The sequence below is a fragment of the Gymnodraco acuticeps genome, unplaced genomic scaffold (assembly GCF_902827175.1).
Source record: "Gymnodraco acuticeps unplaced genomic scaffold, fGymAcu1.1, whole genome shotgun sequence".
Taxonomy (NCBI): Eukaryota; Metazoa; Chordata; class Actinopteri; order Perciformes; family Bathydraconidae; genus Gymnodraco; species Gymnodraco acuticeps.
Window position 1 is genome coordinate 612,735 of NW_022990279.1, and position 13,810 is coordinate 626,544.

Below are 13,810 nucleotides of genomic sequence, written 5' to 3' on the forward strand. Positions count from 1 at the left end.
TCTGTGCATAAATAAAAATGAATTTTGACTGAATAGCATTCAGTGGCTCCAGTTTCAGGGTGTTGTGCATGTCGGTTCACAGTTACACTGACAATCACAGAGCTTCAGAATTCAGAGGTCAAAATGTGTGCTGTTAAATCCCTCTTTAGGCAACTAAAACACTAAATACTGCATTTATTTATCTTTGGTTATCTGGTTAGGCTTGCCAAATATTATCCTAGACATTTTTGTTGTTGTGTAAAACAAGCAATACAGAAATATTAAATCCGCTAATTGTAAATGATAAGGTCACCCTACATTGATAAAAGATAAAATAATAAAATACACTGGCGTACCGCAGACTGTATAGTTAGTACGCAGTGTTTGATGGCTGTTTGTTTGAGTAGAGCTGGTCCTCTGGTTGGCTCAACATGAAGCTGAGTGGTTTGCACACACCTGGACCTCACCCAACTGTGTGTAAGCTCAGCAGTCTGAATCACTGGCACACAAACTGACCCTGACTCTTACCACACAAATTCTTCTTGGATTTGCTTTTAATAAAACTTCACAACTGAATTAGTTTTTTTATTTACGGTTTGATCAGCATTTACTTTGAGGGTTTGGTACTGGGAACAGAACAGATTAAAGGTTATACACCCATTTGATCTGTGTCGACCTGTAGCTGATAGCACTTGTTTAGCATGTGTTCTATAGTCACAGGGGGGGGGGGGGGTAGACACAGTTAATTCCTATGAATAACTCTCGTTTCCTGTGTCCTGTGCAGTTGTTACTGAACTATCAGCGGTGGCGCAGGGAGAGTCCTGAGATCAGCCGCTGTCTGTCCCCCTCCTCTGTGCTCGGCCTCCTCAACACAACATACCACGCTGTCCTCCCCCAGCGGGACCACAGCGGCAGCAGGGTGCTCATCTACAGGATCGGTCAGTAAACCTGTGTTCTTTGTGTGGATATATATGTGTGTATATATTGGCTTTGCTAACACATTCCAATATAAGGTGATATATTCATATATATACTTATGTTCCTGTTGATACGTGTTGTAACCAGAGCTTACTGCTACATCCTGCGTAGAGCTACAGACTGATGCAATGTGAATGAAGACAGAGTACAGTGGTTTCTGTTTGCAGGACAGTGGGACCCAAAAGACTGGTTGGCCTTCCAGGTGTTCAGTGTCAGCCTGATGACATCAGAGATCATCTCCATGGAAACGGAGACACAGACGCAGGGTCTGAAGGCCATTTTTGACCTGCAGGGATGGAGTTTAGGCCACGCTCTGCAGGTTAACCCTTCCCTGGCCAGAAAGATTTCCTCTGTGCTTTCGGTAGGCCAAGCATCCTGTTTCAGGTCAGCTTTATGTGAACACAACTCTTACTATGTGCTGTGAAGCTGGACACACAACTCTACATATGCTAAGGTGCAATGCGGCATCCATAATAAAACATTATACTATATAAACTCTTTATTACAGAAAGGAGAACTCGAGGTCTCCACTAACCTCCTCATGACTGCATGTTGCACACAGGAAGGTTATTTCTGTAACGTTCCTGCGTAAGTTAGGAACACAGCTAAACAACACAGCACATTGTTAGTCAATATGTTTGTTAGTTAGCTACAGTTTCAGAGTGGAATTCACTAATACTGCACTGTGGTAGATATATGGACAGCTGTGGCATTACAGGTGCATCTGTACTGAGTATGCTACTTCTGATCAAACAGCGGTGTGGACCGCAACATTCCCAGCTCTCAGTCCTGGCTCTCAGCAGCATTTAGCACTTAGCGCTACTTTAGCAACAAGTAAAGAAAGCAGAATTGTTTCCCCCCAAAGTTAAACAAGTTTCAATAAATGATCTTGGTGCTGTGAAACCTTCTTTGCTCCAAGAGGCTTCAACATAACGAAGTATAGGAATGAGTCCTTTAGTTCAGCCTTATCTTCCTCCCCTTTGAGCATTATTATTAGATCGGCCGGTAGAAAGATGATTTTTTAATTTTATTTAATGATTGCTTAGAAATATTGTTTATTGAAATAGCTGGACAGCTTCAGTGTTCACAAGTTCAATTTGTTCACATTTTTACAGACTGTGTTTAACTTTTCTTTTTCAAGTCTAAGAGCGTTATATTGTTTCTACACCTGTCCTTGTATGTGTGTGTTTGCATGTCCAGGACTCTTTTCCACTGAAAGTCCGAGGTATCCATCTGGTGAACGAGCCAATGTTCTTCCGGCCCGTGTTCGCCATGATCCGCCCTTTCCTGCCGGATAAGATCCGAAAGAGGGTCAGCCACCTGTCACACACACATCACCTGTCTCTGTTCTCACACTCACACACACCGTGTTGAATCAGGTTCCCTCTCCCCCACTGCAGATCCATATGCACGGTGCTGATTTCCAGGACACTTTAAGCGACTTCTTCTCACCTTCTGTCCTGCCTCCAGAATATGGAGGGGAGGGGCCTGGCATAGAGGGGGTGTGTCAGGCCTGGACCAATCAGCTGCTTCAATCAGAGAAGCTTCTGCAGCAGATTGCCGCCCACCCAACAGGTGACATCACCATCCCTCCTGAGGACTGCTGGATCTCAGAGACAGTGGAGGCGGAGCAACTGTTAGAGGGATGATGTTTGGAGTGATGGCCCACAGGACTCACATACACACCCACACACACACACCCACACACACACACACACACACACACACACACACACACACACACACACACACACACACACACACACACACACACACACACACACACACACACACACACACCACACACACACACACACACTTTCCATTTATGTTAGAATATTTGTAGGATTAATATATGCCATATTCCCAGGTACATTGAAATGTGAATGTGCTGTTAACACTGAGATTAAAAACATGTTCTTAAGACCTAAAATATGGAATGCCGTTTAGTGAATTTTGGCTTAAACGGCATTCCATACTAAAAGAGGTTGTTAATAATCAGTGGCGAACCGTGTCCATCACAACTGGACCGTAGACACACACAACCAGAACAATATCTGATTGGTTGCATTTTGTTTTCAATACAAAACCACTCAAATGCGTCGTGCATGTAATATTTCATATCAACAACACAGATACGATTCTCATTTATTCATTTTATTTACATTTTATAAAATTGTATGTATATAATTAAATCGATTTTGATTTATCTGAGTGTTTCAGGGTGTTCTCTGAATACCTTGAAGGCCCTGACGGTTCATCACTGTTAAAAACAGAATGTGTATTTATTCACCTCGCCCTTTTTAAAAACAGAATGAATGTATTTTTAATGTGCTTGCTTCTTTCAGAGCACGTACAATTTAAAAGACTTAAAAGGGACATAAAGGAAAAGTTATTGCGTTCTCATGTGGTTACGCATTTGAACAGTTTTGACACAACATGATTGGTAAGCAATCATCAACCCTTTGTTCCTGTGAGGTTTGTGCACATTAAAGCGTCAATGAAATAAATGTTTTGAATGTTGTGAATGAATGTGTAGCATGTGCTCAGCCTGACCACTGTGTTTTAGAGGTGTGGCCCTCGCCTCGCCTCTGCCTGATGTGAACTATTGCATTGCATTACATTGCAACATCTTTCAACTTTTAAAATGTACAAAAAAGTATCGTGGCAAAATCAACATGTAGCTATGTTTGAGGAAGTGGTGCGGTGTGGCGCAGTGCGCTGTGCAATGATCATCAGATCAAGGGGTGAAACCCGCCGCTGCTGCGTCTGTAAAGCCATTGTGTCCTTGGGCAAGACACTTCACCTGAACTTGCTCCTGTGGGTATTGTCCACAGTGGTGACCATTGCATGTATGATATGTGTAATGTGTGTTTGTAAAGCGCTTTGAGCATCTGGAAAAGCGCTATAATAAATGTAAGGAATTATTATTATTATTATTATTATTTATATGTCCGTAACACATAGGTATCTTTTCTATTCAAGTGAAGGGTTCTAAGTTGAAATATCTACTGGTCATGTTAATGTGTCAGCAGATTCAACTTGTAGCATTGAGCAAGAAGCAGCGGGCTTGAGATGACAGACATGAAGCCTTAGATGCCCTTAGAGTGACTGGACCCACTCTTCCATAAGTGGGTCAAAAAGGACCCGTATTAAAATAATATGGGTTTTTATGCAATTTTTGTCATTTTGGTTAATACAAATCACTTGTATAATATTTAGTATTATATTTTGCTTCACACTAGAAATATTTTATATTACATTTTTCACTATTTATAATTTTATAATTTTTTTTTACATTTTGAAAAAAAACGTTTTGAACATATCGATGCAAAGATCTCCGCTATTCTGAGACCCTCATAGTATTCCAGTCCCTTTTCAAAACTCATCTCTTCTCCTCTTGTCTACTCATAGCCCCCCCCCCCCATCAATCCATGCCGGTTGATCAAGTTTGATAGTCCTATACCCCTATACAAATATAATGTATTATTATTATTACACTGACAGGTATCAGATCTTGCTGTGTAAAATAATCTTCCTGAGAGGTGTCACTTGTGTAGTCTGTGTGGTCCACAGTGAATGTAGTCCTGACAGCCACAGGTGATAAGAATCAAAGGTTCCCATAGGATGCTTGTCTAGCTGACATCTCTCAGTGGATGTCTGCTCATCACCTCAAGCTCAACCTTGACAAGACTGAGCTGCTCTTCCTCCCGGGAAAAGATTGTCCCACTCTTGACCTAACAATCAACATCGGCACCTCAGTTGTTTCCCCGACTCAGACTGCAAGGAATCTGGGTGTGACCCTAGATAACAACCTGTCCTTCACTGCAAACATCGCTGCTACAACCCGTTGCTGCAGATACACGCTTTACAACATCAGGAAGATACGTCCCCAGCTGACACAGAAAGCGACTCAGGTTCTGGTCCAGACTCTCGTCATCTCACGCCTAGACTACTGCAACTCCCTCCTGGCTGGTCTACCTGCATGTGCCATCCGACCTCTGCAGCTCATCCAGAATGCAGCGGCTCGTCTGGTCTTCAACCTTCCTAAATTCTCCCACACCACTCCGCTCCTCCGCTCCCTTCACTGGCTTCCGGTAACTACTAGAATCCACTTCAAGACACTGGTACTTGCGTACCATGCTGCGAATGGATCTGGCCCTTCCTACATCCAGGACATGGTTAAACCGTACACCCCAGCGCATGCACTCCGCTCTGCATCAGCCAAACGACTCGTTGCGCCCTCGCTGCGAAGGGGACCCAAGTTCCCATCAGCAAAAACACGTGGGTTTGCTATCCTGGCTCCAAAATGGTGGAATGAGCTCCCCATTGACATCAGGACAGCAGAAAGCCTGCACAAAAAAAGCCTCTATAATCAGTTTTATAAAGTCATACGTGTTGGGGAAATATTGTCCAAGGCCCATAACTTTGACCCAGTTTATCAGTTCAAACTGTCCTGACTGAGCTCACGCACCTGTAACCTTGGCTGCTGTGCTCTCAGTGTCTCCCTGTTCCTGCCTGTTGGCATCAGCTGATAGAGGTGTTATCATTCTATCTTGTTATGCAGCATGTTGATGATTCTCTCTGAACTAGCTAAACACACGGGTCTGGGGTAGAGTTCTTCAGTATTGACGTGGCAACTCTACCGTGAAGTCAGAACCTCTGGCTCTTGGACTTGTTTTGTGGCCGAAGCTCCAAATAAACTAGGGGTGCACCGAATGGGAAATTCTTGGCCAAAACCGATACCGAAAATAGGAAACAGTTGGCCGAAAGCCGAATGCCGAAAGGCCGAAAATGATTAATAGAAATATATATATATAATGTATACATTTTTTACCAATGTTGTTCAGCTACCTGATTATGGAAATAGACATGATTATGGCAAAACTTAACTTAAATAATAATCACTATTATGGGTCCATAAAACATTTATTCAGCACTTTTGAATGCATACAGTACATTTATATATGTCATGTATTATTGCTAAAAAACATTATATCGCAGTCTTAGTGTTGCCAACTCGTTTCTAATATGCAAAGACAACAAATGCGTCTATGATGTATTTTCGATCAGACGAGATCTCTCTCCCGTCTGTGTGCGAGGGGGCGGGGCAGTTTACACACACGCAGCTGCTACATGCAGCGGAGCACACTGCGGAGATGGCGGAGAGAACGCGCTCCGAGGTGTGGTTAAACTTTACCCGTCTCGATGTGGAGAATACTTGTTACCATAAGTGCAATAAGAGTTTAGCATGTAAGCACGAGCAATTTGTCTAAACATTTAGTGCACCGCATGCAGACGGAGGAATGTACCGGGTTCGACCGTCTTTCTAGCAGCTCTGTAGCCCCATCCACGAGTAACGTTTCCACGTCAGGTGTTATGTATGCTAGCAGCAACACACGGAGTTAACTACATGATACAAACATGGGTTAATGATTAGAGGAAACTGAGTTATTTAGTTTGTTAAAATTTCAGCTATTCTGTTTACAGTCTGTCATCAGATTAGTTAATACGATTTGTTAAAGGCTCAGGGCAATCTCGATGACAAAGGTCAATGCCCCCCCCCCCCCCCCCCCCTGTGAGCTAGCCGCGAGCATGGTCGCCGCGTCTTTATTACGTCATCACAACAACACGTTAGGTTACCAACGTAAGCCTGTTCTGACATTCGGTGATATTTTTTCGGTGCTAAAACCCTTTCGGCCGAAAGCCGAAAGGGCCTTTTTAACCATTTTCGGCCGATAATTTTCGGTGGCCGAATATTCGGTGCATCCCTAAAATAAACCCATCAGTGTTTGCCATCAAAGCTCCAGCTCTCCCCGTGTCTCCTTTGAGTTGTTGACTCCTCCTGCATTGCTACACAGAAGTTTCCCCCACAATACGGTTTACTTTCCTCACCTTTGCTGTTCCCTTTGTTTCTGCCCCCCCCTCTCCTCTGCTCTCTGTGCACGCTCACTGCAGACCTTTGACCAGAGAGCAGCACACATCCAGCACGTCGTCTAGCTTCACTATGGACCGCATGTGCACTGAGAAACTTTCATCACAAACCTTCTGATTCATTCTTCTCCACTTTCTAAACTCAAAGGAACTCATGTGTTGTTCAGTATTGCAGAAATACTGCTTCCATCCTCTGTCCAACTGTGCAATACTGCTGGGTTTACATTACACCACCTACAACACCACTCCCAAAAGGGTGCTGAACAGAGAAGCGTAGTGCTGGTGAAGTCACAGGAACAGCAGGCGGCGGTGAAAGATTAGTCTGAATAAATCATCCAGGTGGAAGGAGTCGGTTGTTCGTCTCAGTAGCAACCTGTTAGTCAAATCCATAACCAACTCTTTTTGACTCAACACGGCATGAGAAAAAGAAAACCAAATAAAGAGTTTTTAACTTATACTCAGGCGATTTTTAGAGTGCCAGCCTGTAACTTCTGTGTGTTTGAACAGCTTGCTGAGTGAGTGCACACACACCGTTAATCATTAGACACAGTGCTGACCTGTGTACACGTATTGGTTTGAAGTGACATGCATTGTCTCTTAACAAGAATACATAATGAACAGATGTATTTCCCTGCATACAGCCTGAGAGGCTGCCTCCTGCCCTGCTTCACCTCTGTTCCGCTCTCATGTGTAGACCCTCTGAGAGCGAAGCCCTCGTACAGGTTCTGGACTCTCAGATACTTCACATGGAGATGGAAAATAAAAGAGGTGTAAACCACAGCTTCACATAATATCACATGTGAAACAGCAGTATGCGCATGTGTGATGAGGTCTCATGGAGAGATGTTGTTTGTGGAGACATGATTTAGTTATCTCTAACAGACTGGAGGGATTTGATTAGTAACTCTTATCTATTGATTTGATGCAAACAGACTTGATGAAATCTACAATCCACAGCTTCCTGTTTGCACACAGCTCTCTGTGGGGCACTCACTGATGCACTTTATGAAAGAAGGTTTGCACAAACCACTTGATATAACCACCAAATCCCTGTTTTAAAACAATTTCACTCATTCCTCGTTTGAAAGCGATGTATTTGCAGAGTTATTCATCATAAGTAGTAATACGATAGCAAGTCCCATTAATACAGCTCCAAACATGTTTGAGGTTAACAGATACAGCATACATTAGCATTGGCATAGCAGACATTCACTTTAAAAGGAAATGCTTTAAGATTTGAAATCAAAGGTTTAAAATCCAAAACAAACAAATAAATCATCTCTAGAAGTTCACATGTTTAAATGTCCTTTTGTCAAAAATAAAAGCTTTTGTTTTTTTGACCGGATAGTTGGAAGATTGGACCCGATCAGATTATAGTCTTTAAATAGGAATGTGGACATTTATTTATTAATTGAAGTCCCATTTTCTTTCATATTTATGATACAAAATATCTTATATAATAATACATACACACACACACACACACACACACACACACACACACACACACACACACACACACACACACACACACACACACACACACACACACACACACACACACACACACACACACACACACACACACACACACACACACACACACACACACACACACACACACACACACACACACACACACACACACAGTGATGGCTGGAGAACAGGCCACAGTTACACAGTGCTTTGTATGAATCAGGTCAGCGGGGGGCACCGCAGAGCTGCGGGACCACTCAACTCATCTCACAAATAAAATGTGTGAACCATTTCACCGACACAAGCCATCTTGCCTCACTTCACTCTGCCATGCTGGGAGTTGAACCACCAACCCTCTGTTTGTTAGGCATCCATTTTACCCCCTCAATTAGAAAAAAGTAGTAGTATTATGAATCTGTGAATCTGAAAAAACATAATGATTTGTGACGTTTCCATCCAATGTACAAAGAAATAAAAGTACATATTCCAGTCAAATTTCACAGCATTGGCTTCTACGTTTATTAGGGACACAAAGATATTATATATATCGCCAGAAGTAACCATCAATCGTTCACATCTGTTCCAGAAAAACCCAAGGCTACCAGGACGTTGGGAGCCGGGTTTCCTGAACATGTAATTTAGAGAAAACAGGACTCAAGCCTTTGTTTCTATATAACTTTACCAAACTTCAGTTTTTCTTTTTGATTTCTTTCACTTCAATTACCACAGCCTCTTCATTTCCATAAGATGTGCAATGGAGTTTGCCATTTCAGCATCTCACATATTGGGGATTTGAACCCTTGACCCCGACATTGGTATGTATCCATTTACTCCGTGCGCCAAATACACCCAGATACATTCATCACAGTTTTACCAGCTTGGCTCATTCTTATATTAGGGTTAGAATGGTACTTGATGACCTGAATATGTCCGTTAGACAAAACTGGAATTAAGCCAAAATATCTTTCTACCTTTTTACGTTTTTTAAACCACAATTAAAAATGTTTTTACAATAGTTTGCGAGAGCTATTATTTTTGAAAGAACTTGAAGAGTTCCTCCCCGGCAGCTCAGTGAGGTAAAATAACAAAACAATAGAGCATGCTGGGAGTTGAACCCACTGATCCTCAGGTTGGAAGACACCATTTACCCCTTAAGTCACACACACATATTGCATTAACATCTTACTATTACCTTATATAACATTCTCTTAAATGAAGAGCTTTTACATTCAAGCTTTATAATCTGGATTGGGATGCTCCCATTATAGTCTGTGGCTGAGAGGAAGAACTGTTATCTTTGAGTCAGAAGGTGGTTGGTTCAATCCCAGCAATTATCATGTTGATTTATCCGAGTATGAATTGTGCTTCTTGCAGGGTCGGCTCTAGAACAAATCGAATGGGGTCAATCATTTACCAAGGGGGGGCACACACTGCCGTCAACAACCAACACACAAACACCAACGCAACTTCAATTTAAAAAAACATGCTGTAAAGTCTATTGTCTTTCACACACATTGCAGGGTGTAGTGCTATTGTATACTGCACCTATGACTTGTGCAGACATGCACGGTTGTGGCACGACCACCAAAACAGAAACATATGGACATAGGCCACCATATGAAAAGTGTGCAAATGTATTTAGTATCCTATCCATGTGAACATATTTTAGGTGGGTGTGGACCTAACCTCCTCTAGGAGGGTCTGGGGGCATGCTCCCCCGGGAAGATTATTTTAAAAATATTGAAGTTAAATGCATCAATCCGGTGCACTTTGAGAGCAAAGTGAAGAGATCTATGGATAGCCTACATCTCTCAGCATCCATATGAAACAGAACTGTACACAGATTTACTTTTTCTTTATGGATATTTTACTAATCATTCCCCTTTTAAAATGTATTCTTGTGTTACTGTCCTATAGTATTTCATACCCGTTTTTCATTTATTCTCTTTTTTTTTAATAACTATAATGATCATATAAAGGTATTCCTCGCAAATACGTGTTTACATAAATGGTGACCAAACCGTTTGAGACCCACTGAGATAACTTACACTAAAGTGAACTATCTAAACACTGAGAGAGTCCTTACCTCACTGAGCTGAGGTTATACGATCCTCTCAGTCTGACAGGAGAGGACTCTCCTCCACCTTGGTGTAGAAACAGCCCTTTATATCCGTTAGCATAGCTAGCTAACCAGATGCTAACAACAACATTCCACGTTACCGCTCGCGCACTCACAAAATGCGCTCGTGCCACACACACACAGACAGAGCCGAGCTTGAATGAAACACAGAGACCCAGAAGTAGGCTACTTGTACTGTACTGTATACAGTGTTGTGCTAGTTACTGAAAACCAGTAACTAGTTACCATTACTAGTTACTTCATGTCAAAAGTAACTCAGTTACTTTACTAGTCACTTAAACCCAAAAGTAATGCGTTACTGTAAAAGTAACATTTTCGTTACTTGAAAAAATGTCTCCCATTAATGCCCTTATAGCCTTCATTTCAGTACTGTTATTGCATTGGAGAATAATACAATCTGTTGATCAACTTGACATGCATTATATGCAATCTGGATTGCATCGATATTAGCTGGCTTTCCATTTTTGTATATTCTTTCTCCAGGTAGTTGGAAAAAGTTTTCCGTCCCATATGCCGTGTGCCGCCCGGACATGCTATCATGCTAACTAGCTCCCTGAAAGCGGGTGACTCCACTGTAGCAATAGCCTGCATGTGTTCTACAACATACCGTGCAATGGCTTTATTGACTTTTCCCTGGCTAGCAGTCCCTTGGTTAAAATCCAGCCGCTGTTGCTTAGGTGGAGGTGGAGTGGCGTCGGCTGAGTCTCTGTGGTCTTAGCTACTAGCTTCGTCCCAGCATGTTGTTTTTGCAGATGTTTTAAGATATTTCAATTACTGGTTTGGGCAGTAGATAGGCTCTTTGACCCGCCAAGACACAACTTACATTTAACTAAAACGTTCTTTTCTTTGTGCTCAACAAAAGTGAAATAGTGAGAATATCTCCAGGTGGAGAAACTAGACTTGAGCTCCGCCGCCGCCATGATAGTCTTGTTAGTAAACAACACAAACACGCCCACAGCCCATCTCCGCATGTGACACAGGAAGTATCAAAGTACATTTACTCAAGTACAGTACTTAAGTACAGTTCTCATCTCTGTTCGCCTGGCTGTTGACTATATAAAAAAACTAACGCAGTAACGGAGTAACGCACCATGTAGTAACGGTAACTGAGTTACTGAATTTAAAAAGTAATGCGTTAGAGTACTAGTTACTGCCAATAATAACGGCGTTACAGGAACGCGTTACAAAGTAACGCGTTAGTCCCAACACTGTACTGTATATCATATTATTTTCGATGGCTTTACTGTATAATCAGTATAACAGATGAACAGATCGCCACTGGGCTTTCATCTAAACACACAGCCACGTAATGATAACAAAACAAAGGTCGGGGGTCATTGGTCAAGCAACACACCAATCAGAGAGCAGCAGTGAGCACACCTCAGGCTGTGTTTTATATTTGTATTCTTTATTTCTGACGTATTTCACACAAAAAACCTTTAGTGGAAACGTTTTCACTTATATGATTAAAAAAAAAAAAAAAAACGGCAAAGTGGCAAGGCTTGCCCACCCTGCGTTGGGGGGGGGCACAGTGACTCATTTGGGGGGGGCATGGCCCGCGAATGACCCCCCATGACGCCGACCCTGGCTGCTTGTTAAATGTGTGCTTTATCTCACTGCTTCAGTGGAGAAGAGCTTCAAAACCAAAGACCTCAAACCTGTTAGAAATCCCATCCATTAAACTCCTGTTACTGAGTTTTAGGGAGTAGCAAAACCTTTAATAACAACTCAACTGTTGACGCTAATAAACATTTATATCTGGCTCTTGAGGGCTCTGAAGTGAAGTGTAATTATTGCACCAAATACATCAATACAAGTAAATCACTTCATTTAATTACTTAAAAAAGACAGTAAAATGTACTGTATTACATTTTGGCAGTAACGTGCCCAACTGGCTAAGAGTCACTGAACAGACCTGTCACTCCACGCCCTAATTTCTGGATAACTTTAAGGCTTAATGTAACTTAAACAAATTAGTTGTGAAATAATTCACTCCCCTCACAGTTGTCATGAAGGGGCAAATTCATTATTAAGAGAATATGGTCTTTTGAACTACAATGGAAACATTTTTATTTCTGCTGTAAAGTTAGGCATTTTAACATTGGATTGTATGGAAATAGCTCCCTTCTGCAGCCTCCTACTACAGGCCACTAGATTACATTACATTACATTACATTACATTACATTGCATTTAGCTGACGCTTTTATCCAAAGCGACTTACAATAAGTGCGTTCGACCAATCAAATACAACTTGAAGAAAACAGAATCATATAAGTACATCAGGCTTCATAGAGCAAACACATTTCAAGTGCTACTCAACTGGCTTTAGATAAGCCAGCCCTTTATTAGTATAAAAGTGCTTCGTTAATAGTTCTATCGCTCGAAGTGGACTCGAAAGAGATGAGTTTTCAGTTTGCGCCGATGAACTACACTTCCTTGTAGGCTTCACGGTTTTGCCCCAGAGTTTCCGGTTGAGTAAAACCTGGGCTGAAGTGGAATAGTCCATTTAGCTTAGGAACCTTCCTGTCACTACCCGATCTTCCGCCCTGCCCTATCTGCAGTGCGCATGTGCGAGATGGTCCGCCATATTGGACAAGTCCATACGGCAACTCTAATAGGACACTTGACACAGTGGTGTTTGGCAAAGCACAAAAAGAAAACTCGAGAGAGTTGAGTTATTGTTATTACAACGTGACTTCACTATTATTTAACAACTCTTTTTATTGGGTTCTTTTATTTGGGGTTAAGTACATTGTCAGAATAAGTGAGAAATTGATTTAACTTCTGTTAGACAGCTATATGCCATACATTTTTGCATACATTCACAGTAAATATGTATTCAGTATGATAGCTGTCTAACAGAAGTTAAATTCATTTCTCACTCATTCTGACAATGTACTTAACCCCAAATAAAAGAATCCAATAATAAGAGTTGTTAAATAATAGTGAAGTCACGTTGTAATAACAATAACTCATCTCTCTCGTTCAGATTAATATTGTCGGGTTTATTGAGTGTTCTTTTTCTGCTTTGCCAAACGCCACTGTGTCAAGTGTCCTATTAGAGTTGCCGTATGTAGTTGTCAAATATGGCGGACCATCTCGCACATATGCACTGCAGATAGAGCAGGGCGGCAGATCGGGTAGTGACACTTCCTAACGGAGTGAAATGACCCGGAAGTCCCTCATGGCAGCTATGATAAGTGCCGTTCGAATTCTCTATGATAGGAAAGGAGGTTTCAAAATTCCTTTATAACCTCCTTTAGCTTAGGAACCACTGGACCTCCCTTGACGAAAGGAGAGGA

The 13,810-nt window shown here is 41.9% G+C and overlaps 1 protein-coding gene across 1 annotated transcript; it reads left to right on the forward strand.

Annotated features, from left to right (window-relative positions):
- Window positions 1-763: 763 nt before the first annotated feature.
- Window positions 764-3,887, forward strand: ttpa (tocopherol (alpha) transfer protein; the record flags this gene model as incomplete). Its single annotated transcript, XM_034221713.1, is given in 4 exon segments — window positions 764-917; window positions 1,125-1,318; window positions 2,158-2,268; window positions 2,358-3,887. Coding segments are annotated over 4 exon segments (708 nt in total), but the record flags the coding sequence as incomplete, so codon positions are not given.
- Window positions 3,888-13,810: the final 9,923 nt, after the last annotated feature.